At 51.6% G+C, this 15,996-nt stretch overlaps 4 protein-coding genes across 4 annotated transcripts; all 4 read left to right on the top strand.

Annotated features, from left to right (window-relative positions):
* Positions 1-432: 432 nt before the first annotated feature.
* On the top strand, positions 433-4,481 carry ACET3X_003053 (uncharacterized protein; the record flags this gene model as incomplete). The annotated part of the gene is made up of 5 exons (XM_069449864.1): positions 433-541; positions 594-957; positions 1,017-1,641; positions 1,708-2,655; positions 2,718-4,481. 5 exons carry the CDS (start codon positions 433-435, stop codon positions 4,479-4,481), a joined length of 3,810 nt encoding a protein of 1,269 aa, XP_069309600.1.
* Positions 4,482-7,547: 3,066 nt separating this feature from the next.
* On the top strand, positions 7,548-9,416 carry ACET3X_003052 (uncharacterized protein). The gene has a single exon (XM_069449863.1). The coding sequence runs from the start codon at positions 7,806-7,808 to the stop codon at positions 9,042-9,044; it is 1,239 nt and encodes a 412-aa protein (XP_069309599.1). The 5' UTR covers positions 7,548-7,805; the 3' UTR covers positions 9,045-9,416.
* Positions 9,417-9,747: 331 nt separating this feature from the next.
* Positions 9,748-12,205, top strand: ACET3X_003051 (uncharacterized protein). Its single transcript, XM_069449862.1, has 6 exons — positions 9,748-10,151; positions 10,253-10,584; positions 10,632-10,889; positions 10,936-11,374; positions 11,425-11,893; positions 11,943-12,205. Exons 1-6 carry the CDS (start codon positions 9,998-10,000, stop codon positions 11,974-11,976), a joined length of 1,686 nt encoding a protein of 561 aa, XP_069309598.1. The 5' UTR covers positions 9,748-9,997; the 3' UTR covers positions 11,977-12,205.
* A 110-nt stretch (positions 12,206-12,315) lies between these two features.
* On the top strand, positions 12,316-14,372 carry ACET3X_003050 (uncharacterized protein; the record flags this gene model as incomplete). Its single annotated transcript, XM_069449860.1, has 4 exons — positions 12,316-12,405; positions 12,551-12,668; positions 12,722-12,857; positions 12,917-14,372. 4 exons carry the CDS (start codon positions 12,316-12,318, stop codon positions 14,370-14,372), a joined length of 1,800 nt encoding a protein of 599 aa, XP_069309597.1.
* Positions 14,373-15,996: the final 1,624 nt, after the last annotated feature.

The following is a 15,996-nucleotide window of genomic DNA, read 5'->3' as shown; positions in this document are numbered from 1 at the left end:
TTGCTGCTGAATTGTCAGGTATCGCGATGCTATAAGTGGGAAAGCCAAGACCGCGACACTAGCAGATCGACAGAATGTGTCGCAAATAAAGCCACCCGTACCTGCATTTTTACTCTAGAGGGAAAGTATGTACCCATTTCCCGCACGTCTCAAGCGTCGCATTGGATGCTCATCGACTACCGACAGTTGTCGCATTCCGAGGTTATGGTTCTCATCCCAATTGGGATTGCGGTCGCTAAATGATTGGGCCACATCCATCGATGCGGCGCAGTCTCGCGCTCTGAGTTTGAGGGGCGCTTAAGCTCCACGATAATGCCGTTAAGTATCTATCCTTTTGACGTGTAGAATGCCTGAATCTACTTCCGTTGCTTTGCGTCTCTTGTATTGCGGTTCCTTTTTGTTTACTCGTCGTCGCGTATTCTTTTCTTCGTTATGGATGTTAGTCTAGCGCCTGTGGCGCGATCAAGCTTCCCGGATTCTACTGGACCTAAGAAGTCGAAGACTATCGTTTCCATATTTGCGCGTCATACAGAGCATCAGAGTAAGTTGCACCTATTGACTACCCAAGGCTATCGACGATTGACGAATGCCAGCTACCAAGACCTGGAAACCACTAGCGCTGCGCGCACCAGTTCTCATCATGACAACGGCAATATGCTGGTCGTTGATCGCGATCTTACAGTTTTATCTCCATCGGAGCCAACAAGACGGCGGCGTTATATTCGCACCCCGCATCAGTGACCTTCCCTTGGGTCATGCCTTCGTGTATTTGTACTTTCCCACAATTATTGCTGTCCTTTTCAGCATCTATTGGGCGTGGATTGATCTGGAGACCAAACGTATGGAGCCGTACTATCAGCTGAGCAAAGAATCCGGTGCATTGGGAAAGGATTCGCTGTTATTACAGTATCCATTCGATTTCTTGCCATTAGTGCCATTCAAGGCAGCCAAGGATGGGTAGGCAGGGCCATAGGATTTTGAATGGGTTAGAGAACGCGCGTAACTAACGCTCACAGTCACTGGCCTGTTTTCTGGGCTTCTTTCGCTATACTTCTCGTTACATGGGGCTTAGTCCCTGTGCAAGCGGGTATCTTTTCTGTCGAAACTATTGAACGCTCGTCCGAGGTACCATTTGCGGTCTCGACTTCCTTTATGCCGGCCAATCAGCAAACGACCAACTTAACACTCCGCTATTCACAATCCACATACGGTATCGCTACTCTCAACGAGACTTTGCCGCCGTATATGGCACGCAACTATACGTTAGCACCATTTAAACCTTCGCAATCGACGGACATTGACAACGTCGCCATTCAGGGTACCTGGAACACAACTACCACCATGTACAGCGTCGATCTCTACTGCGAGGTATCTTCGCCCATTCGAGATGCTGAATATATGACTCCAGGCTCTGTTCTCTACAGAAGCAACGGCGGTTGCAACGTCACAACAGGGCTCTCAGGGAATGTCACTAAAGGATATATCAAGAATAAGAACATATATGCCCCGCTCCTTGAGTTAAAGGACTATATGGCCATGTATATTGGCTACTACAATGGCTATAATGCAGACTACTCTTTGGATGGCTATTGCCCACCGGAACGCAACTCAACGTTTTATGCCGCATTTAGTCGCACCAAGGTGAGTTGTTGTGCTGCAAAACATTGCACTTTATCACATGTCGAGCCTACTAACGCTAACTTCTAGCAAAGAGAGTCAGACCCACCGAACAACGTTACAGCCATTTTCTGCGAACCAACCTTTTACCAACAGCGTGTCAACGCGACAGTCGATGCAAAAACCAAATTACCTACATCTGTCACACTTTGGGGCGAAAAAGAGCCACTCCCAACAAACCTCTTCAATGCAACATATCTGGAGATACAGATGAATGGAGGGTCCGGCTATGAAATCCGGGGCGACAATCTACCACTAAAGTCATTACCAGATTATCTAGAGCGCGTTGCTGCAACAAACATCAGTGTAGGGACCGGACCTACTGGTGGTGGTTTTGTTCAACCGATGGTTGGGTTATCTCTCGCTGTTAGCAGTCGCCCGCTCGACGAGTATCTTGATTGGCGAGTTCTCAGTAAGGCTTATGCAGATGCATACAGGTTGTTATTCTCGCGCGCAATGGTAGATATCCTCGGTGGCGATTTCAAGACTTTTGAACTATCTATGGGTCAACAGCAATATTCAACTCAGGCTGTAGTCGTCGAACCGGTATTCACATACATTGTGGAAGGACTCCTCGGCGCTATTTCGATTGCGACATTGATATTGTTATATCTATCAGTGACGAGGACCAGAAAGTTACATTCGGATCCGAGCACCATTGCGAGCATCATGAGTCTTGTCGCGGATAACGACGCCCTACTTGCCGATTTCGAGGATCTCGACTGTTGTACCATGGAAGAGGTCCGAGAGAAGCTGGGAAATAAGAGATATCGGCTTGACGATGATGGCCAGTATAATACCATAGTCGAAGTTGGTCCTATCACAGATTCTGTCTTGGTAGCCCAGGAGCCAATCACTCTGGCTCAAAGACGAAATACCACCCGGAATATCGCGAAGCCTGTTCGACCTGTCGAATTCAGTCTGTGGAGCTCCGTCCCGTTCGTTGGATTATTCATTGGGCTCGCAATCGCGCTTGGTGTAATCTTTGGCAAAGCAAAACTGAACGGCCTTGCTCTCCCATCAAAAACAAACTCGTTCAGAACCTCCTGGAAAACTACATTCCGACTGCACTCGCTACGCTTATAGAACCAATGTGGATTCTCATCAACCGCCTCCTCTGTATGCTGCAACCCATAGAGGAACTTCAGAGCTGCGACGCGCCTGCAAAGAAGTCAATTGATCTCAACTACAGCTCTCTGCCTCCTCAGCTGGTTGTTTTCAAGGCACTGCGATCCAAGCATTTTGTGCTAGCAGCAGTTTGTTTCATGGTCTTGCTTGCCAACGTCCTAGCTGTTGCTTTCGCAGGCATCTTCAACCAGGATTCGATAAGCATACAGTATCCTGCAGGCTTCAACCCTCCATTTGAGCTGAAGTTTGTTTCCGTGAACGGGAGCATCGGTCCCAAGAGCTGGGATCAGTTCGGCTCTCTTGAAGCTTCAGGTGCCTATCGCGGCGGCAACTCGCAGGATCAATTCCTTATTGCCGAATCTAACTTCACGCAGAACACTCCACTCCCTGCATGGACTGATGCAAGTATGCTTTATCTACCGTATTTCGGCGCTGCAGACGTGAATGCGACGGACGGGCTCAACTACCGTGCTGAGACCTTGAGTCTTGGTGCTAAGCTTGACTGCGAGGTTCTCAATTTTGGTGTAGATTACCGCGCCAGACTCGTCAGCGACGGGTCGAACATCCAAGCTGAATTTAACACCACAAATTCCGCTGACGCCGACACAACGATATGTCCAGTCAAAGTAGCACCAACGCTTCTGTGGGGACCAAGTAGTCCAGAGCCGCGGCTGGAGGCCAACGGTACCTGTCAACATGGTCCTAGTGCAACAGAGTTGGTCTTCGTTGTTGACGCGAATACAAATGCTACCAAGGAAGAGAAGGATGCTTGTATGACAACAGTCATCATGGGGTGGATCAGAGCACCTGATGGGTCCTGCGGCGATTTTGCAGAGAGGGATTTAGACAAAAGCAATTCGGTGTTTGTCCGTTGTAAGCCAAGAATCGTCACGGGACGAGCAACCATACAAGTCGATGCGACAGGTCGGCTGCAAGAAAGGGTAGTTGATCTGAAGACAGAAGGTGACGCACGGGACGAGGCATTCAGCAATGACCCAGTCAACATAATTGGGCAATCAAACCGATACATTTTCAGATCCACTGATGGCGGTTGGCACAACGACAGTAACGCGGGAGATATTATGAACTATTTCGCTCGCCGCGAATCAAACAGCACACGCCTTGTCGATCCAACCCAACCGGTTCCGACGCTAGAAGACATCCAAGTCCCGCTCGGCAAGGCATTCTCGCGGCTTTTTGCAATTTGGCTCGGAGCCAATAAGGAGAAATTGCTCGTGGCGCGCAACAAAGTGAATGAACCGCAGGTGCAAGGTTGGACGATAGTCGAGGAGCAAAGAATCTTCGTCTCCACTTCGATGTTTATCATCTCCGAAGCCATACTCGGCATCTACGCCATCATCGCAGTGATGGTGTATTTGCGCCGGCCAGGACAGTATCTTGCGCGGATGCCGACGTCCATTGCATCGATCATCAGCCTGTTCGCTGCCAGTGCGGCAGTTCAAGACATGAAAGAAACATCGCATCTGGACAGGAAAGGACGTGCCCTACATCTCGGTGAGCTGGGCTCACGCTACGGATACGGTAGTTATGTCGGAGGAGATGGACATGTGCACATTGGCGTTGACAAGACACCGTTCGTGCGAGTCAGGTCGAAGACTACTTGGTTGGAACGGAAGGTTCATTCATTCCGGAAGGGCTCGTTGGGCGGAGCCTAACGAATAAGCAATTTCCGGTAGCCATAGAGCGAACTGCATGGATAGAAGGTTTGTGCTGCACTTCCAATACTATAGCACCGTGATTCTCATTTGATAATTTGCTCTGATGATATCGACTATCTACGGAAGAATGAGTACCAAGACATGTGGTGGCACTGATGTGATATTCTGGACCGAAGAAAGTTGGTATGAGTGTGCTGGTATTTGATGTTTAGTTCAACGCGACGTCTGTGCGCATCAGTATGCTCTAACTGATGTAAGACGCGATTCGTCTAATATGGATAAGGACTACTGCAAAGAAGCTCTTCCGTTGGAATCTAGATAGTAGAGCTAGAGACATGTGATTGGTCTAGGGACAAATAACGCAAAGATCGTCGATTTCGGCAAAAGCGGTAAATCAAGGTGTAAAGACAAGACAGTCGTTAAAAACAGGACGTCAAAAGCAGAATCGCGTGAAAAGAATGCAACAGACTTGAAGCATGTGAAAGAGTGACATGAAGCAAAGGGATGATCAAATACTTGTTCCGCACCGTTGCTACAAGAGTTCCCGAACGAAAAGCTCCTGCAAATGACGAGTACAAAATTGCTTTTTGCTTTTCGTCATCGTCGCTGTGGAATCAAGCTAGGTATGCGGTTTATATGATAGTTATGGTATTTTGCCGCCTTCGCGAGTTGATCGGGTCATGCCGCAATTGTATATGCACAGAGAACGCGATCTAAGGTGAGCGACGCTACAAACACAGAGCACTCACTACACGCGGGTGTCGTTCCGATCTTTAGCTTACCTGCGTAGGCGAGAATCTGCTGTCTTCCGAAAAACGTGGTGTCCGGCTGCCTTACGAGTGAAGAAAGAGTGTTTGCCTCAGGATCCAGTCAGACCATACTTGAGGTGTTTCAACACATCAACGCGTGCTTGCCCTGCACAGCACCATATCAAGCTCCTCGTAGCGTTTGCTGATCTTTACCAAGCACTATCAAAGGAAACGCAACCCGGCATCATCATTCTGCCACTTTCTTAGTGGTCATGACAGGAAATGACGGCCCACCAACGGCTTGATGTGAGGAATACGTTGTAGGTCAACGATTCTGTTGGTGATCTAAAATTTCTTCTTGCGGTGCTTGAGCCGTGAGACGGAGATTTGGGCTCGATTAGGCGTGGAGAAGATGATGACGCGTAGTAACGCTCGTGCACCCGGAGAAGACCACTGGGCTGTTGCAAGTGCCGAGAGTACGTCTGCACAAGGCAGGCGCATTTGGAAAAAGGACAAATGAACGTTTTGGGAAATGCAAGAATGAAGACAACAATTGTTTCGAGTGTAGTTTGTAAGAAGTGTGGAGGGTCAGTTGATGCATGCTGCTGCTGCCGAGGCCAAGCTGGTCTTGTCTAAAGTATTTCCCCGCGATTACCACATTAGTTCATCGCGGATAGAGAGCCACACCTGCCACCACTCTCTTCTTCGGGTTCCACCCACAGACTCTGCACCCGCTTGACAGGCTGTGGTAACCTCCGATCTTTAGTACGAGCTATAGCGTTCGAGACCCCTTGGGCAGCAGTGCCAACAGACCTGACAGAGCGTTCTAATGAACAGGATATGCTATGGTTTTATTTCCCGCTGATGGCGCCTCGAGCCTGCAGCTGGTGTGAGCTGTTCGTGGGTCATTCGAAACAAAGCCACCCAAGTCTTCTTGGTCTCCACTGATCAACTATTAGCAAGAAAGGAGTACCGGACAATACTGGCTCCCTGCCAGTCAACCATTTGTGGGCTGTTTACGCGTGAGCAATTTGGTGAAACAAGATGCAATTGCTATACGACCAATCAGTCGTCGGAGCGATGAGGGTCTGGAACCGATGGCGCTTTTCCATCGCGAGCTGATGTTGACGGCGTGTTGGTAGCGAGCGAGACCCACGGGTCGCCGCCGCCGGGTCACGACATGCAAGCAACACGACGCCTCAGCCACACTGGCCTTATTCCAGGACCCGCCACACTTATGTTCTGTGTTTTCACCGACGCCTACTCCGAGGGCATGCTGGCCGCGATGTGGCGCAGCTACCTAGACACGAGGCCACGACATTTGCATTGTGTCGATCTCCAAGATTAGCAGCGTTCGCCATCATGAACCATGCGCAGAACGAAAGCGGACAGTATTCAGGGTCTAATGTTGTCGAGGGTGACAGATGTGACGGCTAAAAAGAAAGAGGCCCAGAAAGACCTTGCGCATGTGTAGGGATACCCAGTTTGCGACGCATGAAGTTCGATGTCATCGACGCGGCCTGTCGTCCGCAGGGCCTGCAATCAAAGACCTCTTTGTCATAATGAACGGCCCGCGACATTTCATTCTCTAGCATGTAGACTGCCGCCCGTGTCGCAACCACGGCGGTAAGTCTCTGCGTAGCCTACGAGGAGTCATGATTGTGCCAGCTGGTTCGTTGTCGGACAAGCCATGGGCGTACGCCCAGTGTGTCTGTGAATGAGCACGCCTGCCAATGGGAGACTCCGCAGCAACTTTCGCAATGGGTGCGGATCGTTTCAGCTTTAGCAGGTGATCGCCACTCCACACCATGGCTAGCTCTGCCAGCTATGGAGTTATCGATAGGCCAGGATTCGGCAGTCCCCTGCATGACACACAGACCATCGGCACAAACTTCAAACCTGACGTCGGGCCCCTGGCCATAGCATCGCACCAATGCTTTCCTATCTGAGTCGCTCTCCGCTTTTTTTGTTTCATGGACAATGCTCCTGTCATGACCACATGGCCAATGGCATTGGTATCGTGCCTGCCGAGAGCTTAGGACTTTGACATTACACCACTTGTCCTGCGCTCGTTCCCCTGCCGCTAAACCGGGAGGGGCACGCCAGCCGAAGAAGCCCGTCAGCCGTTGCAAGAGAAGCCTTGCTTCGTCGAATAGCCTATGCTTCTTCACGATGATCCGCCGGCATAGGCTCCTTAGTCCTTGCACCGCTGTACGTCTCCCTCCCGACCGCCACGGGCTAGCCATGTGGGCTGGAAACGAGCATCCTTATATAACCTAGGACGGATCCATCTCCTTTTCACTTCTCATCACAGGCTATTCACAGCAGTACCGAACTTCTTCTCTGTTTCTTTTGCTTTTGCACATCTTGCCAGTGGCAGATCACATTCTTTACAGTCGCTGTGCGTTATCGAAGAGCTAGACTCAACAACCCTCTCCCCGTCTATATCAAGTACCTCTTGATTCGCAAACTTCAAACAACCACAGCTATCACATTCCTTTCGTCGCTCAGCAGGTCTAGCGATTTCCAACAGAGAACGCCTACTTCTCACGTCACTCTTTCAATCATCAACATGTTTGCCCAAGCCAACCTCCTCTTGGCACTCGCTGCCAGCGCCACTGCGCACATGATTATGGACTACCCAGTCCCTTACGGGAAGGCTACCCTCAACAGCTCTCCTCTCGCACCCGGCGACTTCCCATGCAAACAACGCTCCGGTGTCTACGAAGTCACTGAGATGAACCAGTGGAACGCTGGCGAAACCAAGGAGGTCTCCTTCAAAGGCTCTGCTGTTCACGGTGGTGGCTCCTGCCAGTTCTCGATCACAACCGATATGGAGCCTACTGAGGCGTCCCAGTGGAAAGTCATCACCAGTGCTATCGGCGGCTGCCCATCGAACGTCACTGGCAACCTTCCTGAAGACCCCAACGGCCATGGAGCAGCCACCTTTCCCGTTACCATGCCAGACAATATCCCCGAAGGCAAGTACACTTTTGCCTGGACCTGGCTCAACAAGATTGGTAACCGCGAGTTCTACATGAACTGTGCTCCTATCCAAGTCGGCGGTGGCTCAAGCAAGGCCTCGACTGCCAGTGCTTCCGAAGCACTTTCCGCTCTTCCAGACATGTTCGTTGCCAACCTTCCAGCCACCGAGTGCACAACGTCGGAAGGTCAGGACTTCAACTACCCTGATCCGGGTCAGAATATCGTTGAGGGACAGGGTGCTTCTCTTGGAGACACCCTCACTGGTTCTGGATGCGACCAGATGACCCAGATGGGCGCAGGTAACGGACAGATGGGGTCACCCACTCAACCCGAAGCGTCGCAACCCGCTGCCAGCGAGGCCCCTGCTGCCACCTCGGGATATGCCGCACCACCTGCCGCTACTTCTGGCTACGCTGCTCTGCCATCCAACGGCGGTGGTGTCTTTGCGCCCGGTGCTTCTTCCGCCCCTGCTGCTGAGCCCACTGCCCCTGCTGCCGCCCCTACTCCTACCTACGGCGCCGAGCAGCCTAGCAGCATTCCAGAACAGCCAGCCTACAGCGCGGCGCCTCAGGTACCCGACAACAGCACTCCCAGCGCTCCCACTAGTGGCGATGACTGCACTCCTTGTGACAACGATGGCGCTGTTGTGTGCATCGGCGAGAACCAGTTCGGCCTGTGCAACCGCGGATGCGCTGTGCCCCAAGCTCTTGCCAACGGCATGTCTTGCTCTGCCGGTGTTGTTGTTGCGTCGGCTTCCCTCAAGCGATCAGCCAAGTTCCCTCGTGCCCACCTCCACCGCCGCCACGGCTCGTCTCTCTTCGTCTAAGGGCCATGCTCTGCATGGTTGGACATTCTTACATAACCCCAGCCGCAGGCTATGAATTGCAATACTTGGAGTTTGGGATACGGATTGGGACACCCAGGGATCGGGTTGTCATGGGATGGGGTGGGGTTTGGGTGGTTTGTTTGTTCATATACCTCTTCACGTTGCGCAGCCACATGTTCGGTCTCGCTCGTGAGTTTTTTCCTTGTTTTACTGCTGCCACACTCCTTCTTTCATGACCGGCTCTAGATCGAGTCGGCATGCCCTGTTGTTTTGATTAGAGAGAAGCGCTGCGATCTGCCTCGTGTCTGCGAGTGCAACATACCCTGTATCAATTGTACAAAATCAGAAATGACCCTCATTCATTTTACGAACTGATTCTCTTGTTCCCTCTTTGTGACTTGCCTGATGTCCTGAGTATGCTCTGATCGTTACGATACTTGAACAGGCCCCAGTAAGAATGCAAGCGGTGAGCCTTTATGCAACTGTCATGGGCACAGTCTCAAGTCTCAATTGCCTCGTCCCAAAGTCGATGAGCCATATCAACTGCGACTACGAGCACATGTAGCCAAGCTCGAGCACAAGACTATTCACCGGTTTATGACGTCCTGGAGATGACGGGCTTGTGATTGGGTAGCGGGCACACTGGGAACGGCCAAGGGGACCGGCGGCGACTTCCCCTCTGATTCCGCTTTCCAGCCCTAAGCTCTCCTGTCGCCAGCGCACACCCGAGCACGCGACGAGGCAAACGACAATTCTCTCCGCAGCCATTTGACTGCTGTTCTTCATTCCGTGCTGTCAGGCCCCAGAAATTAGAACGCGCCGAGGCCTTCGTTTCGCACGCCGCCGCCACTCAAGCTTAAGCGGTCATTGCGCTCGCCCCACTACTTTGCTGCCTTCACCTCCACCGTCTTCTCGTGCTCACTCCCTACGCCCTGTTGCATAGACTGCCCAACATGGACAACCAGCAAAACGACTCCGAGCAGTCTCAGTACATTGACAATGCTATCCGCGCCGTGCGTGAGAAGAAGCCGCTCCCTGAGATCGACTTCACGCTGCATACCATGGAAGATGGGAACCAAGTGAGCACACAGGAGCGTGTATGCAAAGGTATGCTCGATATCTGCGCTCCGGCGCACTCTCCAGCCACGATTCGCGCCTCTGCGGCCTTCTAGAGGAACACAGCCAGCTAACCGTGCCGCTTTCGTCAGACGTACAAGCACCCGCCTTCAACCCACCCACCGACGAGCAATTCTTTTCGCCCCAAGATCGCACAAAACCAAACATTCAATTCCTCAAGCAGCACTTCTACCGTGAAGGTCGCTTGACAGAGCAACAGGCGCTATGGATCATAAAGAAGGGCACCGAGATTCTCAAGTCGGAGCCCAACATGCTGGAGATGGATGCACCCATCACCGTGTGCGGTGACGTTCACGGACAATACTACGATCTCATGAAGCTGTTTGAAGTCGGTGGCGACCCGGCTGAGACGCGCTACCTCTTTTTGGGCGACTACGTCGATCGTGGCTATTTCAGTATAGAGGTAGGACAGGCAAGAGACGGCTGCTATGCATTGGCTGACACTCGCAGTGCGTTCTGTACCTCTGGTCTCTCAAGATCTGGTACCCCAACACGCTCTGGCTACTTCGAGGAAACCACGAGTGCCGCCATTTGACCGACTACTTCACCTTCAAGCTCGAGTGCAAGCACAAGTACTCCGAGGCCGTGTACGAAGCATGCATGGACTCATTCTGCGCATTACCCCTGGCCGCTGTCATGAACAAGCAGTTCTTGTGCATACACGGTGGACTGAGCCCTGAGCTACACACTCTGGACGACCTGAAGAGCGTATGCGAAACAGCTCTCCATACGGCGCCATTGCTAACATTGTCAGATTGACCGTTTCCGCGAACCACCTACCCACGGCCTCATGTGCGACATTCTCTGGGCCGATCCACTCGAGGAGTTCGGTCAGGAAAAGACGAACGATTTCTTCGTCCACAACCACGTCCGTGGATGCTCATACTTCTTCTCATACCCTGCTGCCTGCGCTTTCCTCGAAAAGAACAATTTGTTGTCTATTATCCGCGCGCACGAGGCCCAAGATGCTGGATACCGAATGTACAGGAAAACACGGACGACTGGTTTCCCCAGTGTCATGACAATCTTCAGTGCGCCAAACTACCTCGACGTATACAACAACAAGGCTGCGGTTCTCAAATACGAGAACAACGTCATGAACATTCGACAGTTCAACTGCACGCCTCACCCTTACTGGCTGCCCAACTTCATGGACGTCTTCACATGGTCATTGCCCTTTGTTGGTGAAAAGAGTAAGCAAAATCACTTGTCTTTATTCAGGACTTGGACTAACAGGCTCCAGTTACCGACATGCTCATCGCCATCTTGAACACGTGCTCCAAGGAGGAACTCGAGGAAGAGACACCCAGCTCTTTGGCGTCAGGACCATCATCGCCTCCTCTTTCCAGCCTCGATCCCGATTCCACCGAATTCAAGCGACGTGCGATCAAAAACAAGATTTTGGCCATTGGCCGACTTTCCCGCGTGTTCCAAGTGCTGCGCGAAGAGTCTGAGCGCGTTACTGAGCTGAAGACAGCATCGGGTGGTCGACTCCCTGCGGGTACTCTCATGCTTGGTGCTGAGGGTATCAAGCAGGCCATTCACAGCTTCGAGGATGCTCGCAAGGTTGATCTACAGAACGAGAGGCTTCCACCAAGCCACGAAGAGGTCCGAAAGTCTCAGGAGGCTAGCCGAGAGCAGGCTCTCGAGAAGGCCACTAAGGAGGCCGACAATGACCAAGGGCTTGCCACCGTCGCAAGGCGTATCAGCATGTAAGTGTTCTCAAAACCCGACATATTGCATACCTGCTAACTGATGCAGGTCATCTGGATCGGGACGCAACCGGAGAAGCTAGGTGCGATTCAAGCGCTCGCGATCTGAGAGTGAGGCTGATAGACGAGCAATGACACAGCAGGATGTTTAAGTTCTTGATTTCTGTATTGGCGGGCCACCCAATGTCATCAGTATACCACGTAGGCGTATGTGGACCAGCGCAACCTAGAGGTATCACCTTACGAAGTACGGTAGTAATTTGTCGGTCGACTGCTCACCCTTGGAGGGGTCGACTTCTCATTGAATCACACAAAATCACATCCCTATCGAAACCATCTGCATCCACTTCGTTTTGCAAGCGTGATGTGAGCAGACCGCGCACGGGCCCAGGCCGAAGCTAGCTTTGCCGACATACGTCAACATGGACATTTCAACAGCAATGCTCAACTTCAAGCCCGATGCCTCCATGGGTGGCCTCAGTGCCGCGATTGACGATCTTTCGCAAGACGGGGTCCATTGATTGCCTCCCGCTTGCGCGTCGCTGCCGCAATGCCCTCACTCTACGCTCGACGAATCTCCGCCGCGTGCGCTCCGCATCGACACATGTCTCGCCGACCGCGATAAATCTGCGCCCGCACATCCCGCCTCGGAACAAGGAGCTGTATGATGCCCTGTCCGCGCTCAGTGGAGCCGCCGAAACATATGTCAATATAAGCAGGCTGCAATTGGCACTGCGGGGTCTGGCGGCGCAGAACGCTGTAACAAGAGTTGCTGGTACGATACACGCGCAGTCCAATTCGAGACACTAGGAAACTGACAAGAGACAGTCCTCGGTCTGAACAGCCAATTGAGTGCACAGCAGCTTGCACGGCTACTGCTCGCAGACCCGCTCAGTGCTGAGGAGCAGTGGGAGAAGGAGCTCGTAAAGACAAGCGATGGCAATGAGAGGGCGGTACTGCTAAAGTATGTGTTCTCCCACTATTGTAGCATATGCCACAGTCCATAACATTCTTCTTGTACAGATATGGCGACGACCCCGATGCACATGCGCCTTCGCCGCTCTACAAGGTCCTCTCGATACCCTCACGAACACTCCAGTCGCACAACCTAGAGGTCCTCGTCTCTACCATCAACATCAATGTTCCCAAGTCCATACCTCACATGACAACAGAGAGCTCTACAGAATCGTTGTTGGTTCCCAAGCTCCAGGCCACTTCTGCACGAGGGCTGCCGGTCCCGTACCCAGTACACAAGACATTGGTACTAGGAGAAGGACTGGACAGCGCGATTGCATTTGGAAGATTCTCGGCGGATGGACTGCAAGAGGTAGAGGAGGTGGTGAAGATGGCTGTTGACCTTCCCGCGCCATCAGAAGAGGCAAAATCAGGCACGCATACCGCAAGCGCCCCTATCAATATCCAGGTCGGCACAAAGGCACTCGACAGCTTCCGTGAATCGATTCAAAACTCCATCATATACGAGCGAGGATGGTTCAAAAGCGGCTTGCCCACACTGTCCGAGTGGCTGGTTCAAGATCTCCAGGCTACAGACACCATAAAACCACCGATGAAGACGCTCATCACTTCTATAGCAGATGACGTAGAAGCGAGCATCACAAAACAGGACGCTGCAAGATTACAGCAACTGGCTCCCGTACCAACAGAGCAAGATGTCACAGCGTCTATCGTCAGCCATCTCGAGACCTGGGCCGAAAAGTCTCATGCAGAGCTCCGCGATCAGCTCGATGAAGCCTTCACGGCGAAGAACTGGCACAAGCTGGCTTGGTGGAAGCTCCTCTGGCGTGTCGACGATGTCACCATGATAAGTTCCGAGATTCTCGAACGCCGATGGCTCGTCTCAGCGGAGAAGAACAGCATCTACCTCGCCGGTCGCATGAATCAAGCCGGATTTCCAGATGACGTCCAACACCTCGCTGTCGCCGACATTCCCGAAGCGACGACGCAAGAAACAGCACCGACAGCAGAGAATCCGCGAACAGACCTCTCCACCAACGTCCGGAAGCCGATGCCATGGCCTGACCACATCCCTGCTGCCCGCACAGAGCTCATCAACGACACCGTCCCCCCTCTCCAGGCCCTCGCTCAACGACTCATCCTACAGACCTTCAGCACAACTTCGCTCTCTTCCGCTGCATCAGCACTCCTCTACGTCTCGGTATCTTCCTTTTCCGTTTTCGAGGCTTCGGCTGTCGCAGCTCTCGGTCTCACATTCTCTCTTCGCCGTATGCAGAAGCTATGGGAAGGTGCTAGAGAATCGTGGGAGGATACCCTGAGGGAAGAAGGCAGACGCACGTTGAAAGGTACAGAGGAGAGGGTCAGGTTCATTATCAAGAATGGAGGAAAAGAGTACGTCGAGGATGAAAGCGTGGCTGAGAGGAGAACAGCGAGGGAAGCTGTAGCAAAGGTTAGGGAGGCACTTGAGCGGATGAATGGTGGGGATGGGAAAGGAAGTGTATGATAGATGTATATGAAGCCAATCCAATGTCGCATGAAATCATTTTCCGTCGTAGTTGTTGGAGTGAGATAGTGTCCTGGGCGATCGTTTTCACACATCCTGCTGTACAGCATCACCACCTGGTACCTAGTCTCATTCACTGTGCTTTTTTGTACCGTCCGTTTGTCAAGACTACAAGGTAACCTGTTGGACTATTGCCCACAACATTGCTAGCCATCATCGATTGTGCTGCCTCACTGCAGGCAACCAAGGTCAGTCTTTGTTCATACATGGTAGCTAAGGCATTTCTGTAGATAACATTCTTGTTTTGTAGAGTAAGAAGAAGATGCATATATATCTTTTAGAAGCCAAGGAAGGTACTTTTAGAAGGGGTATGTATAAAAGAATACAACGTGATTATAACGACTATCCTGCTAAGCATAGGCAATAGACATGATGCTTGTAAAGAAGGTGCGTTATCCGTTAGACAAGATACAGCCAGCAAAGCCAACCCGGAATGGAGTGCACGAGGGCCAGAGCGCCAAAGTGATGAGATTGGAAGAAAATTGTAAGAACACATGAATTCCTGTGTTAGCATTATTGGCGACTTTGAAGCGGGAAAGTTGAGGAAACAAGGGCATAGGTATAGCATTAGCAGGATAAAGAAGCTACCCACACGCCAAGATTGTTAAGTTCTTCTTCGTGATGCAAACCCTGGCATCATGACATCTAGGTATTTTTTGAAGCTGTTGCCGTACTGCAATTTTTCTTTTTCGGTCAAGTCGTTCCATTCCACGTAGAGCAGTAGGTCTTGCGGCACTTTGTCCCTAGGTATAAAGATCTTTTCTGGTTCAAACTTGGCCGATGCACAGCGGATGAACCATCTTCTGCAAGTGCCTGTGGCCCTGTTACTAAGATGGACGTCAAAGTCGTAGGCGTATTCTATCTGTTTGTAGTCAGAAACAGGATACTTTGTAAGTACTTAGGGAAGAGATGCGCACTCCGAGCTCAGACTTGTCTCTCTTCGCGTTTTCAACCTCGATTGCTTTCTTTTCCTTGGCCTCCTTCTTCTCCTTGACCTCTTGCTTCTTTCTAGCTTCCTCTTCCCCTTCTTTTTCCTTGTTATGAAGAATCTCCTTTAAATCTTCGACGCTCAAACTTCTGAGCAGCTCGTGGTTCTTGTCCGGTCTTTGGAAGGGGTTGGATGGGTTGTATGGGTTGGCCATTCTGGGGGTGACTGGGATGAAGATCTTGCGTGACCCTCCTATGCGGTTCTACGTTGAATTGATTAGTACTTTATGGCTCTTAACGTCTTTGTAGGACATTTTACCTCTTGCTGTGGCCTTGCTCCCTCTGGAGTTGCGAGAGATTCGCCATCACTGTAGTCGTCGTCGCTCATGCTTGCTTGCACCCTAGTGTTCTTACGTGCATGCGCTGATACCCTAAAGTTCACGCTATCGCCCTGATCACAGAAAGTTAGTGCTGATATGAAGCGGACGGTGCTTGTTTTGCCACCTACCCGTCTTCCTTGGACAGACACGCTTGGTGTCATCGTTTTCCTCCGCTTCGATGATGAACTTGACGGAATAGGCTCATAGTCTTCGTCATCTGATGGAACATACTCGTGTTCGTCACTGTAAGGTTTACG

The sequence above is a fragment of the Alternaria dauci genome, chromosome 2 (assembly GCF_042100115.1).
Source record: "Alternaria dauci strain A2016 chromosome 2, whole genome shotgun sequence".
In the NCBI taxonomy this organism is placed as follows: domain Eukaryota; kingdom Fungi; phylum Ascomycota; class Dothideomycetes; order Pleosporales; family Pleosporaceae; genus Alternaria; species Alternaria dauci.
Note: the sequence above shows the minus strand (reverse complement) of the source record. Positions and strands in the feature narration are given on the sequence as shown.

Excerpts from the sequence above, each read along its gene's own strand:
- ACET3X_003052 (XM_069449863.1), top strand. The coding sequence starts at position 7,806 with ATGTTTGCCCAAGCCAACCTCCTCTTGGCACTCGCTGCCAGCGCCACT.
- ACET3X_003051 (XM_069449862.1), top strand. The coding sequence starts at position 9,998 with ATGGACAACCAGCAAAACGACTCCGAGCAGTCTCAGTACATTGACAAT. Across the intron at positions 10,890-10,935 it reads CTCTGGACGACCTGAAGAGC|ATTGACCGTTTCCGCGAACC; the intron begins GTATGCGAAACA and ends TAACATTGTCAG. Across the intron at positions 11,375-11,424 it reads GCCCTTTGTTGGTGAAAAGA|TTACCGACATGCTCATCGCC; the intron begins GTAAGCAAAATC and ends AACAGGCTCCAG.